The sequence below is a fragment of the Lipotes vexillifer genome, unplaced genomic scaffold, assembly GCF_000442215.2.
Source record: "Lipotes vexillifer unplaced genomic scaffold, Lipotes_vexillifer_v1.1 scaffold2519, whole genome shotgun sequence".
NCBI classification, from domain to species: Eukaryota; Metazoa; Chordata; class Mammalia; order Artiodactyla; family Lipotidae; genus Lipotes; species Lipotes vexillifer.
In genome coordinates this window covers 149,352-168,311 of record NW_006775705.1, presented here as the reverse complement: position 1 = coordinate 168,311, position 18,960 = coordinate 149,352, and the positions used below count along the sequence as shown (strand labels likewise).

The 18,960-nt window shown below is 33.5% G+C and overlaps 1 protein-coding gene across 1 annotated transcript in view; it reads left to right on the top strand.

Moving 5' to 3' along the window:
- Positions 1-6,000: 6,000 nt before the first annotated feature.
- LOC103074289 (putative disintegrin and metalloproteinase domain-containing protein 5) overlaps positions 6,001-18,960 on the top strand; it is a gene marked incomplete at its 5' end in the record, with an annotated part of 45,683 nt that continues 32,723 nt past the window's right edge. The window contains 2 exon segments of the mRNA XM_082930873.1: positions 6,001-6,091; positions 6,721-6,940. Of these exon segments, the coding sequence (XP_082786999.1) occupies positions 6,001-6,091; positions 6,721-6,940 (311 nt within the window).

Genomic DNA, 18,960 nt, shown 5'->3' with positions numbered 1-18,960 from the left:
TATACAAGTTTTCCCTTTTCTCAACATCCTTGTCAACACTTGTTATCTTTTTGATAATAGCAAAAGTAAAAGGTGTGATGTGATGTCTCACTGTGATTTTGATTTTGATTTTCCTGGTAATTCATAATGTTGAGCACCTTTTCATGTACTTATTGGTCACTTGCATGTCTTCTATGGAAAATGTCTATTCAGATCCTTTGTGCATTTTCGAATCTTTGTTGTTGTTATGGAGTTGTAAGAGTTCTCTATGTGCTTTGGATATGAATGCCTTATCACATATATGATTTTCAAATATTCTCCCCTTTTGTAGGTTTCTTTTTATTTTATTACTTGTTTCTTTTGCTATGCAGTAGCTTTTTAGTTAGATGTAGTCTCACTTATTTTTGCTTTTGTTGCTTGAATTTTGGCTTTCCCTATGTTTCCTTCTAGAAGTTTTACTGTTTCATGTCTTATGTTTGAGTCTTTAGTCCATTTCAAGTTCATTGTTCTGAGCAGTGTAAGATAGAGGTCCAATTGCATTCTTCTGCATGTGGTTATGCAGTTTTCCCAACAGCATTTATTGAGTAGACTCTCCTTTCCCTATTGAGTTTCTTGGCTCCCTTGTCAAATATTAGTGGACTGTGTGTAGGGGATTATTTATGGGCTCTCAACTATGTTCCATTGTTCTATGTGTCTATTTTTGTGGCAATACCATATTGTTTTGATTACTAAAACTTTTAGTGTAATTTGAAATCAAGAAGTGTGAAGCCCCTGTATTCTTATTTTTCTTTCTCAGGATTGCTTTGGCTCTATGGGGTCTTTTATGGCTCCACAAAAATGATAGGATTGTTTTTTCTATTTCTGTTGAAAAATGCCATTGGAATTTTGATAGGGATTGCATTGAATCTATAGACAGCTTTGCATAATACAGACATTTAAATAATATTAATTCTTCCAATACATGATAATGGGATATATTCCCATTTGTTTGTGTCTTCATCAATTTCTTTCATCAAAGCCTTGTTTTCAGTGGACAGATATTTCACCTCCTTGGTTAAATTTATTCCTAAGTATTTTATTCTTTCAAATCCTTTTGTAAATTGGATTGGTTTCTTTGTTTCTTTTTCTTTTTCAAATGTTTAGTTATTAGTGGGCAGAAATGCAACTGTCTCTTATATGTTTTGTATCCTATAACTTAAACAAATTTGTTTATTCTAAGAATTTTTTTGTAGAGTCTTAGGATTTTCTGTACATAAGATCATATCATCTGCAAACAAGGGCAATTTTATTTCTTCCTTTCTGATTTGGATGCTTTTCATTTTTTGTCTTTCCGAATTGCTCTAGCTATGACTTCCAGTGCTATGTTGAGTAGGACTGGTGAGAATGGGCCCTGTTGTCTTTTTCCTGATCATGGAAGAAGTTTTCAACCTTTCACCACTGTATATGACATTGGCTGTGAGTTTGTCATATATGGCCTTTGTTGTGTTGCAGTATGTTCCTTCCAGTCCCAATTTGTTGAGAGTTTTTACCATGAGAGGTTGTTGTATTATGTCAAATGCCTTTTATGCATTTATTGAGATGATCATATAATTTTATCTTTCGTTCTATTAATGTGACATATCACATTTATTGATTTCCATTCGTTGAACCAACCTTGCATCCCAGAGATAAATCCCACTTGATCATGGTGAATTATTATTTTAATGTGATGTTGAATTTGGTTTGCTAATATTTCTGAGGAATTTAGATCTGTATTTATTGGGGTTATTGAGTTATTGGTCTGTAGTATCCTTACACTTTGGTTTTGGTAGCAGGGTAATGCTGGCCCCATAAATTGAGTTTGCAGGTGTTTCCTTCTCTTCAATCTTTTGGAAGAGTTTGAGAAGGATGGACATTCATTCTTCTTTAAATGTTTGATATTCACCTGTGAAACCACCTGGTCCTGGGCTTTTCTGTGTTGGAAGTTTTTTGAACCTCCTTATTTGTAATTAGTCTGTTCAGATTTTCTATTTCTTCACGTTTCAGTCTTGGTAGTTTGTATGTATTTGAAGATTTTATCCATTTTTTCTAGATTGTCCAGTTTGTTGGTTTATAATTGTTGATAATAGTCTCGCAAGATCCTTTGTACTCTGTGGTACCAGTTGTAATATTTTCTCTTTAGATTCTCTTATTTATTTGAGCCCTTTCCTTTCTCTGATTTAGTCTAGCTAAAGTTTTGTCAAATCTTTCTTTTCAAAAAACTAGCTCTTCATTTTTTTCTATTATTTTCTGGTCTCTTTCATTTATTTCTGCTCTGATGTTTGTTATTTCCTTCCTTCTGCTAACATTTGCCTTAGTTTGTTATTTTTCTACTTCCTTGTTAAGTAAAGTGAGGTTCTTTATTTGAGATCTTTATTTTTCCTTAATGTGCCATTTGTTGTTGTAAGCTTTCTTCTTAGAACTGCTTTTGTAGCATCCCAGAGATTTTCATATGTTATATTTTTGTTTGTTTTAAGATATTTCTTGATTTCTTGTTTGATTTCTTCTTTGACCCACTGGTTGTGCAGGAGCATATTGTTTAATATCCACATATTTGTTAATTTTCCAGCTTTACTTCTGTTATTGATTTCTAGTTTTATACCTTTGTGGTCAGAAAATATAATTACTATGGTATCAGTCTTCTTAAATTTGCTAAGCCTTGTTTTGTGACCTAACACTGCTCTATACTGGAGAATGTACCATGTGTGCTTGAGAAGAATGTGAATTCTCCTGCTGTTGGATGGAATATTCTGAATATATTTGTCAGATCCCTTTGGTTTAATGTATGGTTCATGTCCAATGTTCATTTGTTGATTTTCTGTCTGAATGAACTATCCATTGTTGAAAGTGGTGTGTTGAGTTCCCCTACTATTATTGTATTTTTGTCTATTTCTCCCTTCATATCTGTTAGTATTTGCTTAATATAGTTAGGTGCTCCATTGTTGAGTGCATATATATTTATGATTGTTATATCTTCTTGATGAATTGACCTCTTTATCATTACATAATGACCATCTTGGTCTCTTGTTTCTGGTTTTGCCTGAAGTCTATTTTGTCTGATGTAAATATAGCTACCTTTGCTCTCTTTTGGCTTCCACTTGCATGGAATATATTTTGCCATGTCTTACTTTTGACATTCTGTGTGTCCTTAAAACTCTACTGAGTTTCTTGTAGGCCGCATAATAGGGTCTTTTTTTTTTTCTATCCAGCCACCATATGTCTTTTGACTGGAGAATTCAGTTCATTAATGTTTAAAGAATTACCGATACTTAACAGTCAAATAATGCCATCTTATTTGTTGTTTTCTGGGTGCTTTCTGTTTTGTAACTCTATTTTTCTTTTATTCTTTTCTTTTTACCTTCTTTTGTAAATTAATGGTTTTCTATAGTGGTATACTTTGATTCCCTTCTGTTTATCTTTTCTGTATCTACTTTAAGTGTTTGCTTTGTGGTTACCATGAGGCTCACATAAAACATATGTATATCATGTTTACATACATATAGATATATGTGTATGTGTATATATATATATATAGAGAGAGAGAGAGAGAGCGCTGATAATTTATCTTTGATGACATTAAAAACTCTATCTTTTTATCCCCTTTCATATTTTCGATGTTACCATTTACTTTTTTTTAATTGAGGTATAATTGAAATATGATATATTAATATCAGTTGTGCAACATAGTGATTCAATACTTTTAAATATTGCAAAATGATCATAATAAGTGTTGTTAACATCTGTCACCATGTATAGTTACAAACAATTTTTCTTGTACTGAGAACTACATCTTTTCATATTGTGTACCCACTAAAAGTTGTTGACGCTATAACTATTTTTAATACTTTCTTCCTCCAACTTTTATATTAGAATCAAGGAGTTGACACATCACCATATTACAGTCTTAGAGCATACTGAATCTGACTATATGCTTGTTTTTACCAGTATGTTTCACATTTTCTTTTTTTTTTTTTTTAATTTGCCATACGCGGGCCTCTCACTGCTGTGGCCTCTCCCGTTGTGGAGCACAGGCTCCAGACGCACAGGCGCACCGGCCATGGCTCATGGGCCCAGCCGCTTTGCGGCATGTGGGATCCTCCCGGACCGGGGCACAAACCCGTGTCCCCTGCATCGGCAGGCTAATGTTACTAATTAGCATCCCTTTACTTCAGCTTGCAGAACTCTTTTCAACATTTCCTGTAAGACAGGTTTAGTGGTGGTGAATTCCCTCCGTTTTTGTTTCTTAGGGAAAGTCTTTATTTCCCCTTCAATTCTGATTAACAACTTTTCTGGTTAAAACATTCTTGTTTGACAGTTTCTTTCTCTTAGCAGTTTTCGTAGATCATCCCATTCTCTCCTGGCCTACCAAGTCTCTACTGAGAAATTTAGATATCCTTATGGGAGTTTCCTTGTATGAGAAAATTTTTTTCTGTTGCTGCTTTTATAGTTATCTCATTGTCTTTGGTTTAGACAGTCATATGATTCTGTGCATTGCAAAAGATTACTTTAAGTTGAATTTTGAGGTGATCTATTAGCTTTAAAAACTTGGATATCCAAATCCCTCCCAGGCATGGGACATTATCATCCATTATTTCTTTAAAGAAGCATTCTATCCCTTCCTCACTCTCTTCTCCTTCTAGGACTGCAATGATGTGTTTGTCATTTCTTTGATGGTACCCCATAGGTCAGGTAGGTGTTCTTCATTCCTTTTCATTCTGTTTTTTGTCTCCTCAATTCAGTAATTTATTTTATTTTATGGAAGTATAGTTTATTTCCAATATTATGTTAGTTTCAGGTATACAATATAGTGATTTTATTTATTTATTTATTCACTCATTCATTTATTTTTGGCTGCGCCATGTGGCACGTGTTATTTTAGTTCCCGAGCAGTGATCAAACCCATGCCCCCTGCAGTGAAAGTCCACTGGACTGTCAGGAAATTCCTGATTTTATATTTTTATAAATTATACTCCATATAAAGTTATTATAAAATATAGGCTACATTTCCTGTGGTGTATGTTATATTCATATATTTTATTTATTTTTATACCTTGTAGTTTGTAACTGTTAATCCCCTTCCTATAATTTGCCACTCCTAAAAGCCTCTCTCAACTGGTAACTAGTTTGTGATTCTGCTTCTTTTTTATTACAGTCATTTGCTTGTTTTATTTATTTTTTTGATTTCACATGTAAGTGAAAACATACAGTATTTTTCTTTCTCTATATGACTTTCACTAAGCTTAACCCTCCAGGTCCATCCATATTGTTGCAAATGACAAAATTTCAGGAGAGAGAGTGAAGTTTATAAATCATGTTCTCCAACTATAAAAATCTGTGAAATTGCTAAGGACAATTCCCTTGTCAATTAAAAGTAGTGACAACAAAAGATCTCAGTTCTTATTACATGTGATTAAAATGAGCAACATTGCCCACCTCTAAACCATCAAGTCAAAGTGATGGGGCAGCTTTAAATATCTTCTAATTTTTCATGATCTTAAAATTAGATATAACTATTTTAAATGACCAAAGTAGATGAACATTCACATCCTTCCTAATTTTAAAATTCAATAGTTCTTGTTTAGTGACTGTTAGGATACTAGGGAACACAGCTGAGGACTCTAGTGTGGAAAAGGAAGAGTTAAATCAAATGCTCTTTGGGCTTCTTATCAGTATCTCATTATAAATCCCATCTCTTTCCTCTTTTTTTGTAGTAAGAGCAAACTTTATTTTCACATGTGGTAGATAACTAAGGCAGAGCATAAACAGTTTAGAGGAATAGAGGGGCAATGACTGCTTATTTTTCTAATAGTATATAGCCATTTGAGTAATGCTGCTCTTTGTGTAATTAATCTTGATCTATCCCCAGCAACTTTTTAATGCGAGGTAGTTATAAACCTTCCTAGGGATAACATTATAATTTCCAGACTGAGTCTATTATTTCTATCATGATAATTGGAATTGTGTGTTGTAATTTACTTACTTAAGTTTCTTTTTTTCTTTTAGCATCCAGAGGTGCTCCATTTGCTTGTTTTGATGAAATAAATTCAAGAGGAGATAAATTTGGAAACTGTGGCCCAAAGTATTGTAACTACCCGTATGTATTTAGAAAATTATAATTTTGTTTGGAATGTAGGTTGTATATTGCTAAGATTCTGGAACATATTATGTACAAGCTAAGATGCCATTTTATAACAAGTTTTCTCTTGTTTCATGATCTGAGCTGAACAGTATTACCTATTTCCTACAAACAACATGTGTTCAGTACCTATAATGTTAGAATAATGACCATAAAAATCACCTGTGTTTATTGATGGGCTGAAGTAGGCATTGTGTTAGGTCCTTTATATTCATTATATATTTATGCTATATATTATAAATATATATTTATATACATCAAATATTTGTAGTTAGAATTATTTATCCCATTGTACTAATGAAAAAAATCAAAGACCAATGATCATTTGCTCAAATTTCAGAAGCTAATATAGAACAGATCATGGCTGTCAGATTGCAAAAATGAATAATTTTTCCCTTGCTACATTTCTGCACAAAACAAAAAGAGCCACATCATACATGAGTCAGTGTGCTCAAAAAAATTTACTTAGAGAAAATTTTTGAAATGTGGATTTAAGTTAGTAAAATACTTAAAAAATTTAGCTATATCAGCAATCTACATTATTTCTGCAAATAATAAGAAACTTTTCTTCTTCATTATGCTTCTAGCAATATGTTATGTGGAAAATTAGTTTGTACCTGGCCTCACAAAGCTTTAGTAACACGCACAAATTTATCTGTGATTTATACACATGTACGAGATGACATGTGTACATCAACATTCCTAAACACAGAGAAGACACCTAGAGATACACTGACCACAGTTGAAAAACCTGAAGACAGAGATCAAACATTTGTAGAAGACGGCACTGTGTGTGGTCCTGAAATGGTAATTATAACTAAATATTTTAAGTGTTTTAAACATTATTTTTTATGCTTATACTCATTTTGCCAATGTACCAACCAATGCATTTTAAAACAGCCTTATTGAGGTATAATTTGCCATAAAATTCACCCATGGTAAGTGTACAATTCATTGCTTTTGATTAATTTTTTTTTTTTTTTTTTTAAATTTTGTTGTTGTTGTTGGCTGTGTTGGGTCTTCGTTTCTGTGCGAGGGCTTTCTCCAGTTGCGGCGAGCGGGGGCCACTCTTCATCGCGATGCGCGGGCCTCTCACTATGGCGGCCTCTCTTGTTGCGGAGCACAAGCTCCAGACGCGCAGGCTCAGTAGTTGTGGCTCACGGGCCCAGTTGCTCCGCGGCATGTAGGATCTTCCCAGACCGGGGCTCGAACCCGTGTCCCCTGCGTTGGCAGGCAGATTCTCAACCACTGCGCCACCAGGGAAGCCCCCTGCTTTTGATTAATTTATAAGAGTTGCACAACCATCACCACATTCAGTTTTAGACCATGCATTCGCCCCCCAGATTTCCCTGTTGCCCATATTGAACACCTCACCCCTAAGCAACAACCCTATTATTAACATCTAACAACAGTATGGTACATTTGCTATAATCAATGAAGCAATGTTGATACATTATTTTTAACTGAATTCCATGCTTCATTCAGATTTCCTTGGCTTTTACCTAGTGTCCTTTTGCAGGATTCCACTCAGAATACCACAGGACATTTATTAAATGTGTGTCCTTAAGCTCCTCTTGACAATTTCTCAAAATTTCCTTGTTTTTGATGGCCTTGACATTTTGGAGTAGAACTGGTTGATATTCTGGAGAATGTTCCTCAATTTGGGTTTGTGTAATGTTTTTCTTGTGATTAGATTGGGTTTATGTGTTCTTGGAAGGAAAATGCACAGGTAAAGTGCCCTTTCATCATATCAAGTATATGTGCATGTTGACGTTAACCTTGATTACCTGACTGAAGTAATGTTTCCAGATTTCTCACTGTAAAATTACTCTTTTCCCCCTCTTTCCATATTGCACTTTATTGAAAAAAGTCACTATGTATATACCAGACTTAAAAAGTAGGAAGTTATGTTCCGTCTTATTGAGGGCTCGGGATCTGCATACATTTTTTATTAAGGTATAGTTGATTTATGATATAAAAGTTTCAGGTATGCAGCAGAGTGATTCAACATTTTTATAGATTATACTCTAAAGTTATTATAAAATATTGGTTATAGTCCCTTTGCTGTATAATATATACTTGTAGTTTATTTATTTTATATATATTCTTTATCACCTGTGCCTCTCTTTCCCCTCCCCACTTCCCTATCCCCACTGGTAACCACTAGTTTGTTTTCTATACCTGTTTCTGTTTTGTTGTGTTCACTCATTTCATATTTTAGATTCTATATATGTGATAATATATAGTAATTGTCTTTCTCTTTCTGACTTATTTCATTAAGCGTAATACCCTCAAAGTCCATCCATGTTGTCACAAAAGGCAAAACTTCATTTGTATTTATGGCTGAGTAATACTCTATTGTATATATGTACATCTTCTTTATCCAGTCATCTGTTGATGGACACTTAGGTTGCTTCCGTATCTTAGCTATTATAAATAATGCTGCTATGAACATTGGAGTGCATATATCTTTTTGAATTAGTGTTTTCATTTTCTTTGCATGTATATTTACCTATGGAATTGATGGATTACATGGTAATTCTATTTTTATTTTTTGAAGAACCGCCATACTGTTTTCCACAGTGGCTATAGCAAAATACATTCCCACCAACAGTGCACTATGGTTTCCTTTTCTCCACACCCTCTCCAGCATTTATTATTTGTAGACTTTTGATGATAAACATTTGACAGGTGTGAGGTGATAATCTCAATGTGGTTTTGATTTGCATTTCTCTGATCATTAACAATTTTTTACATTTATTTTTTTATTTTAATTTTATTGGAGTATAGTTGATTTACAATGTTGTGTTAATTTCAGGTGTACAGCAAATTGATTCAGTTATACATGTACATATACTCATTCTTTTCTTAGATTCTTTTCTTGTATAGGTTTTCCCAGAATCTTGAGTAGAGTTCCCTGTGCTACACTGCAGATTCTTGCTGTTTTTTTATCTTATATATAGTAGTGTGTGTATATTCATCCCAAGCTCCTGACTTATCACTCCCCCCCATGTTTCCCCTTTGGTAACCATAAGTTTGGTTTTGATACCTGTAAGTCTGTTTCTGTTTTTTAAATAAGAATTTGTTTCATTTTAAAAATTAGATTAGACATATGAGTGATATCATATGATAGTTATCTTTCTCTGTCTGACTTAGTTCACTTAATATGAAAATTCTCTAGGTCCATCCATGTTGCTGCAGATGGCATTATTTCATTCCTTTTTATGTCTGAGTAATAGTCCATTGTATATATGTACTACATCTTCTTTATCCATTTTTCTCTAGATGGACATTTAGGTTGCATCCAAATCTTGGCTATTGTAAATAGTGCTGCAATGAACACTGGGGTACATGTATCCTTTTGGATTATGGTTTTCTCTGGATATATGCCCAGGAATGGGATTGCTGGATCATATGGTAGTTCTACTTTTCGTTTTTTAAGTAGCTTCCATACTGTTCTCCACAGTGGTTGCACCAATTAACATTCCCACCAACAGTGTAGGAGGGTTCCCTTTTCTCCACACCATCTCCAGAATTTATTGTTTGTAGACTTTTTGTTGATGGCCATTCTGACCAGTGTGAGGTGATACCTTTTGTAGTTTTGATTTGCATTTCTCTGATAATTAGTGATGTTGAGCATCTTTTCATGTGCTTTTTGGCCATCTGTATGTTTTCTTTGGAGAAATGTCTATTTACATCTTCTGTCCATTTTTTATTGGGTTGTTTGCTTTTTTGACATAGAGCTGCATGAGCTGTTTGTATAGTTTGGAGATTAATCCCTCATTGGTAGCTTTGTTTGTAAATATTTTCTCCCATTCTGTGGGTTGTCTTTTCATTTTGTTTATGGTTTCCTTTGCAGTGCACAAGCATTTAAGTTTAATTAGGTCCCATTTGTTTATTTTTATTTCCATTACTCTAGAAGAGGGCTCAAAAATATTTTGCTCTGATTTATGTCAGAGAGTGTTCTGCCTATGTTTTCCTCTAAGAGTTTTATAGTATCTGGTCTTATATTTAGGACTTTAATCCATTTTGAGTTTATTTTTGTGTATGATGTTAAAGAATGTTCTAATTTCATTCTTTTATATATAGCTGTCCAGTTTTACCAACACCATTACTGAAAAGACTGTCTTTTTTCCATTGTATATTCTTGCCTCATTTGTCATAGATTGACCATAGGTGTGTGGTTGTATTTCTAGACTAAAGGAGACAGTAGAGGAAAATGTTCCAGACAAAGGAGCAAAATAAAAACCCACAAGAACAACTAAATGAAGTGGAGATAGACAAACTACCTGAAAAAGAATTCAGAGTAATGATAGTAAAGATCATCCAGGATCTCAGAAAAAGAATGGAGGGACAGACCAAGAAATTACAAGAGATGTTTAACAAAGAGCTAGAAGATTTAAAGAACAGATAGAGATGAACAATACAATAAGTGAAATGAAAAATACACTAGAAGGAATCAGTAGCAGAGTAACTGAGGCAGAACAACGAATAAGTGAGCTGGAAGACAGAATGGTAGAAATCACTGCCACAAGACAGAATAAAGAAAAAAGAATGAAAAGAAATGAGGGCAGTCTAAGAGACCTCTGGCGCAACATTAAATGCACCAACATTTGCATTAAAGGGGTCCTAGGAGGAGAAGAGAGAGAGAAAGGCCTTGAGAATATTTTTGAAGAGATTATAGCCAAAAATTCTCTAACTTTAGCAAAGAAACAGTCACTCAAGTCCAGGAAATGCAGAGAATCCCATACAAGAGAAACCCAAGGATTAACACACTGAGACACATATTAATGAAACAAATAAAAAAGACAAGAAAAAAAATTAAAAGCCACAAGGGAAAATCAACAAATAACACACAAGGGAACCCTGATAAGACTATCAGCTGATTTTTCAGCAGAAACTCTGCAGGCCAGAAGGGAATGACTCTGCATATTTTAAATGATGAAAGGGGAAAACCTACAACCAAGAATATGCTACCCAACAAGGCTCTCATTCAGATTTGATGGAAAAATCAAAAGTTTTCCAGACAAGCAAAAGCTAAGAGAAGTCAGCACCACTAAACCAGCATTACAAAAAATCCTAAAGGAAATTCTCTAGGCAGAAAAGAAAAGGCCACAACAAGAAAAAAGAAAATTATGAATGGAGAAGCTCACCATTAAAGGCAAACATAAAGTAAAGGTAGGAATTCATCCACACACAAATATGATATCAAAACAAGCAATTATGAGAAGAGGAGAGTACAAATACAGTATATTGGAAATGCATTTGAAACTAAGAGATCAGCAATTTTAAACAGTCTGGTATACATATAGACTGCTATATCGAAACCTCATGGGAACCACACAACAAAAATCTACAATAGATACACAGACAAAAAAGAAAAAGCAATCTAAGCACATCCCTAAAGATAGACATCAAATCACAACACGAGAACAAAAGACAAAGGGAGAAAAAAGACCCCCCAAAAATCCAAAACAGTTAATAAATGGCAATAAAACATACATATCAATAATTACCTTAAATGTAAATGTACTAAATACTCCAACCAAAAGACCTAGAATGGCTGAATAGATATAAAAACAAGACCTATATATATGCTGTCTACAAGAGACCCAGTTCAGATCTAAGGACACATACAGACTGAAAGTGAGGGGATGGAAAAAGATAATCCATGGAAATGGAAATCAAAAGAAAGCTGGTGTAGCACTATTCATACCAGACAAAATAGATTTTAAAATACAGAACGTTACAAGAGACAAAGCAGGGACAGTACATAATGATCAAGGGATAAATCCAAGAAGATATAACAATTGTAAATATATATGCACCCAACATAGGAGCACCTCAAAATATAAGGCAAATGCTAACAGCCATAAAAGGAGAAGTCGACAATAATACAATGATAGTGGGGGATTGTAACACCCCACTTTCATCAATGGACAGATCATCCAGACAGAAAACCAGTAAAGACACAGACCTTAAATGACACATAAACCAAAGGGACTTAATTGATATTTATAGAACATTCCATTTGAAAGCAACAGAATAAACTTTCCTCTCAAGTGCTCATGGAACATTCTCCAGGATAGACCATACCTTGGGTCATGAAGTAAACCTCAGTAAATTTAAGAAAATCGAAATCATATCAGGCATCTTTTCTGACCACAATGCTATGAGACAAGATATCAATTACAGGGAAAAAAACTGTAAAAAATATAAACACGTGGAAGCTAAACAATATGCTACTAAATAACCAAGAGATCACTGAAGAAATCAAAGAGGAAATCAAAAAATACCTAGAGACAAATTACAATGAAAACATGATGATCCAAAACCTATGGGATGCAGCAAAAGCAGTTCTAAGAGGGAAGTTTATAGCAATACAAACCTACCTCAAGAAACAAGAAAAATCTCAAATAAATCTAACCTTACACCTAAAGGAATTAGAGAAAGGAGAACAAACAAAACCCAAAGTTAGTAGAAGGAAAGAAATCATAAAGATCAGAGCAGAAATAAATGAAATAGAGACAAAGAAAAAAATAGCTAAGATCAATGAAACTAAAAGTTGGTTCTTTGAGAAGTTAAACAAAATTGATAAACCTTTAGCCAGACTCATCAAGAAAGAAAAGTAGAGGACTCAAGTCAATAAAATTAAAATTGAAAAAAGACAAGTTACAACTGATGATTATGAATTTTCAGCACCTTTTTATGTGCCTGTTTGCCTTCTGTATGTCTTCCTGGGAAAAATATCTATTCAGGTCTTCTGTTCATTTTTTAATTGAGTATTTTGGGGTTTTGATATTGAGTTGTATGACCTGTTTATATATTTTGCATATTAACCCCTTGTTGGTCATATCATTTGTAAATATTTTCTCCCATTCATTAGGTTTTCTTCATTTTGTCAATGGTTTCCTTGCTGTGCAAAAGCTTTTGAGTTTAATTAGGTCCTGTTTGTTTATTTTTGCTTTTGTTTCCTTTGCCTTAGGTTACAGACCAAAAAAAATTATCACTACGATTTATGACAAAGAACATTCTTTTATGTTTGCTTCAAGAAGTTTTATGGTTTCCAGTCTTGCATTTAGGTATTTAATCCATTTTCAGTTTATTTTTTGTCTATGGGGTGAGAAAATGTTCTAAATTAATTATTTTACGTGTAGCTGTCCAGTTTTCACAGCATCACTTATTGATGTCTTTTTACCATTGTCTATTCTTGCTTTCTTTGTGATAGATTAATTCACCGTAAGTGTGTTGGTTTACTTCTGGGCTCTCTATATGGGTCCATTAATCTGTGTGTCTTTTTTATGCCAGTACCATATTGTTTTGATTACTGTTGCTTTGTGATATAGTGTGAAATCGGGAGAGTTATACATCCTGCTTTGTTCTTTTTCTCAAGACTGTTTTGGCTATTTGGGGTCTTTTGGGGTTCCCTATACATTTTAGAATTATTTGTTCTATTTCAGTGAAAATATGTCATGGGTATCTTGATAGGGCTTGCATTAAATCTGTAGATTGCTTTAGGTAGTATGGACGTTTTAACAATATTCTTCCAATCTATGAACACAATACATCTTTCCATCTGTTTGTATTGTCGTCAGTTACTTTCATCAGTGTCTTACAGTTTTCTAAGTACTGGTCTTTTACCTCCTTAGTTAGATTTATTCCTAGGTATTGTATTATTTTGATGCAACTGAAATTGGAATTTTGAAAAAAATTTCTCTGATAGTGTATAGAAATGGGGCAGATTTCTGTATATTAGTTTTGTATCATGCATCTTTACTGAATTAGCTTTAGTAGTTTTTGTGGTATTTTTAGGATTTCCTATACATAATATCATGTCATCTGCAAACAGTGACAGTTTTATTTCTTCCTTTTCAATTTGGATTTCTTTTATTTTTTTCTTGTCTGATTGTTCTGGCTAGGACTTACAATACTATGGTGAATAAAAGTGGTGAGAGGGGACATTCTTGTCTTGTTCCTGATCTTAGAGGAAATGGTTTGAGCTTTTCACCATTGAGTATGATGTTAGCTATGGAATTAGCATGTATGTCCCTTATTACATTGAAGTATTTTCCTTCTGTTCCCACTTTGTTGAGAGTTTGTATTATAAGTGGCATTGAATTTTGTCAATAGATTTTTCTGCATGTATTGAGATAATCATATAATTTTTATTCTTAAATTTGTTAATATGTGTATCACATTGATTGAATTGTGGGTATTGAACCATTTTTGTATCTCTGGAATACATTCCCACTGCATCATGGTGTATGATCCTTTTCATATATTGTTGGATTTGGTTTGCTAATATTTTGTTGAGGATTTTTGCATCTATGTTTGTCAGTGATATTCCTTGTAATTTTCTTTTTCGTGTGTGATATCTTGATCTGGTTTTGGTATCAGGGTGATACTGGCCTCTTAGAATGATTTTGGATACATTTCTTTCTCTGCAATTTTTTAGAATAATTTGAGAAAAATAGCTGTTAACTCTCTTACAAATGTTTGGTAGAATTTTACTGTGAATCCATCTAGTCCTGGACTTCTGTTTGTTGGGAGTGTTTTTAAATTACTGATTCTGTTTCATAATGGTAATTGGTCTGTTCAGATTTTGTTTTTACCCCTTATTCAGTCTTGGGAAATTGTACATTTCTAGGACTTTGTCCATTTCATTGTCATATAATTTTTGGAATATCTTTTATGATCCTTTGTATTTCTGTTGTAACTTTTTTTTCCATTTCTGGTATTATTGATTTGGGCCCTCTGTCTTCTTTTTCTTGATGGATCTGGCTAAAGATTTATTAATTTTGTTTCTTTTTCAAGGAACCAGCTCTTGTTTCATTGTTCTCTTCTATTGTGTGTGGGGGTTTTTTTGTCCCTATTTTATTTATTTCGGCTCTGATCTTTATGATTTCATTCTTTCAAATAACTTTGGATTTTGTTTGTTCTTCTTTTTCTAGTTCCTTTAAGTAACTAAAGGAGTTTAAGTTGTTTAAGTTAAGTTGTTAAGTAAGTTTAAGTTGTTTGAGATTTTCCTCATCTCCTGAGGTATACTTGTATCATTATAATCTTCCTTTCTTAGAACTACCTTGGCTGCATCCCATGGATTTTCAATTATAGTGTTTTAATTTTCGTTGTCTCCAGGCATTTAAAATTTCTTATTTGATTTCTTCAGTGATACATTTTTGTTGTGTAGCATATTATTCAGGCTCCACGTTTTTTTTTTTTTCTTCATAGTTAATTTCTACTCTCAATCACCTTGTGGTCAGAAAAGATGCTTTATATGATTTCAACTAAATTTACCTGGACTTGTTTTGTGGCCTAGTATCTTTTTTTTTGTGGCATGTGATCTGTCCTGGAGAATGTTCCTTGTGCACTTGAAAAGAATGTGTATTCTACTGCTTTAGATGGAATGTTCTATATATATCTATGAAGTCTCTTTGTTTTAATGTGTTATTTAAGGCCAGTGTTTCCTTACTGATTTTCTGTCAGTATGATCTCTTCATTGTTGTAAGTGGCCGTTAAAGTCCCCCACTATTATTGTGTTACTGTCAATTTCTCCCTTTATGTCTGTTAATATTTGCTTATGTGTTTAATTGCTTCTATGTTGGGTGCATGCATATTTAAAGGTTTTCATATCTTGTGCTAGTCCTTTTATCATTGTCATCATTTATATTATCATCTCTGTTTCTTGTAACAGTCTTTATTTTAAAGTCTATTTTGTCTGATATAATTATTGCTATCCCGGCTTTCTTTTTGTTTCCATTTGTATGGAATACCCTTTTTTATTCCCTCACAGTTAGTCCATGTGTGTCTTTAGCTCTGAAGTGAGTCTCTTGTAGGCAGCATGTATATGATCTTGTTTCTGTATTCATTTAGCTACTCTATGTCTTTTGATTGGAACATTTAGTCCACTTCCCTTTAAAGTAATTATTGATAGTCATGTATTATTGCTATTTTATTATTTGTTTTGGGGTTGTTTTTGTACTTCTCTTTTTTGTTACTTTCTCTTTTTGCTCTCTTACCTTCTGATTTAATGACTATAGTTAGTGTTATGTTTGCACACTCATTATCTTTTTTTGTGTGTGTGTATCTATTATAGATTTTTGGTTTGTGGTTAACATGAAGTTTATATAAAACTATATATATATATATATATATATATATATATAAAATTTTAAATTGCTGATTTCTGAAGTTCAACCACATTTTAACAATCCTGCATTTTACTCCCCTTCCCCCACATTTTTGACATCATATTTCACATATTTTTGTTTTTCATATCCCTTTACTATTCATTGTGGTTATAAGTGACTTCACTATTTTTGTCTTTTAACCTTCCATGTAGATAAATATGTGGTTGATTTACTACCATTACTATATATTTTCATTAACCAGTGAGATTTTTTTGTTTTGTAATTTTCATGTTTCTAGTTGTGGCCTTTTCATTTTCACTTAGAGAAGTTCCTTTAACATTTTTTGTAAAGGTGGCTTGCTGGTGCTGAACTCTTTTAGCTTTTGCTTGCCTGTAAAACTGTTGATCTTACCATCAAATCTGAATGAAAGCCTTGCCAGCTAGAGTATTGTTGGTTGTCGTTTTTCTTCCTTTCATCACTTTAAAAATATTGTGCCACCCCCTTCTGACCTGCAAAGTTTCTGCTGAAAAGTCAGCTAATAGTCTTATGGGAGTTCTCGTGTATGTAATTTGTTGTTTCCCCCTTTTTGCTTTTAGTATTCTTTGTCTTTAATTTTTGCCATTTTCACTACAGTGTGTCTTGGTGTAGTCCTCTTTGGGTTCATCCTATTTGGAACTTTCTCTGCTTCCTGTGCTTGGATGTCTGCTTCCTTTTCCAGGTTAAGGATTTTTTTTCAGCTATTAGGTTTTAAAATATGTTTTCAGTCCCTTTCCCTCTCTCTTCTCCTTCCGAGATCTCTATAAAATGAATATTAGTGCACAGAATATTGTACCAGAGGTCTCTTAAACTTTCCTCATTTCCTTTTATTCCTTTTTCTTTTTTCTGTTCAGCATCAGTGATTTCCACTACTCTGTCTTCCAGCTCACTGATCCATTCCTCTGTATCAATTAGTCTATAATTGATTTCTTCTAGTGTGTTTTCTATTTCAGTTATTGTATTCTTCATCTCTGTTTGGTTGTCCCTTATATTTTCTAACTCTTTTTCAGAAACTTCTAACTTTTCACTTTTTTCTTCCAATCTTCTCCTGAGTTCTTTGATCATTACCTTCGATTCTTTATTGGGTAGAACTTGAAGATCATTTTAAACTTTCAAGACTTGTTGTTAAGCTCTTTGAAGGCATAGAGTAAATATTTTAGGGTCTAAATTTTACTTTAGGCTAAATTTGCCCCAGTTCTGAGTTGTGACCCTTCTATGGTCTCTATTGAATATTCTGTTCATTCATCGTGGCCTGTACATTCACGCTGATAGGACCTTGTATGATTTCCAGGTTGTGTGATTTCAGGAACTATTCATCTTATAGTTCCTTGCTAATTTTTTTCCTCTGGAAGTAGTTCTTGTTCAGTCTTATGGATGTTAGCCCTGTGCAGGTGCAGATTGTATTCAGCCAAAGACAGAAGGCAGTTCCTATGTAGGTTTATAGAACTCTTTCATTTGTAGTTCCCTCCTCTAGAATAGTCTTCCCAGCAAATTCTAGGTTCCACAGCCTCCTAACCTTCACATACTTGAATCTCCATCTCCTTTACTCAACAAGATTTCCCGACTGTGTTTGGGTTCCTCCTCACTACACCTTAATCAGGAAATTGCCTCCAAGCAAGGAGCCTGGAAAATAGGAGGGCTCACCTCATTTGTTTTTTATTTTTTTCTCAGAGATCATAGTCTTGTTCTGCCTATAGTCCAATGTGTAAAAATAGTTGTTTTCTATAATTTGTCTAGTTTTCTAGTTATTTATGGTAGGAGGGTAATGGTGGACCATTATTGAGCCTATAAATAATTGCATTGCCATAAAAAGTGAAGGAACAGTAAATGTATTGTTTCTGAATTTTAGGGCACTAGTGAGAACCAGTTCCTAGTTTTAAAATGTTTAACTTCAGTTTATAAAAGCATAGCTAATAAACTGAGGTTTAGAAATGCATCAAGAAGAAAGAAAAAGGGCTTTATGATATATCATCTGAAATGTATAACCACAGTTAATTTTTCTCATTATTTAATTTAGCCCTGTATAATTGATTCTTATTCCCCTGGATTTTGAGTTAGCAGTTTGCTTTCATATGGCATTATGTTCCTGGATATAAAGGATTCCAATAAAGCCTGATTCAGCCATATGGTGTGTTCTGAAATTGTCTACTCAGTATCAGCTTAAGCACCATTTCCTGTACCTGTGAGTCTAATTCTTGAATTCAAATAGCTTAGAATACCTGATATGATCCTTTCTACATGTCAGTGAAGACCTAGTTTCTATCCTGTACCTGAAAGCAGAAACTTTAGGTAAACATTAGAGAAAAGCAAAAACTACCAGTTGATCAAAAGCCTGAAAAGTTTGAATGGTTCATTTATTAGAGTCATCAATAGTATGAGAATGGAGGAAAGCAAAATCTCTTATTTTGCAGACAGGGGTGTGATAATAACTTTATTAAGAGTTTGATCAAAGTTTCTCTTGAGGATAAGAAAATATTATGAAGAGAAGTGGACTTGAGTTTCTACAAGCATTCAGTCCGTTCTAGTTACATGTACAATATATGAAACATTTATGCTGAGAACGTTAGTTATGCTCATATTAATAACATTTAAAATTAACCTAGGGAAGGCTGGCTGAATTTCTTTGACAGTTCTTCCTATGCAGCTCTTACATTGCTATCTATT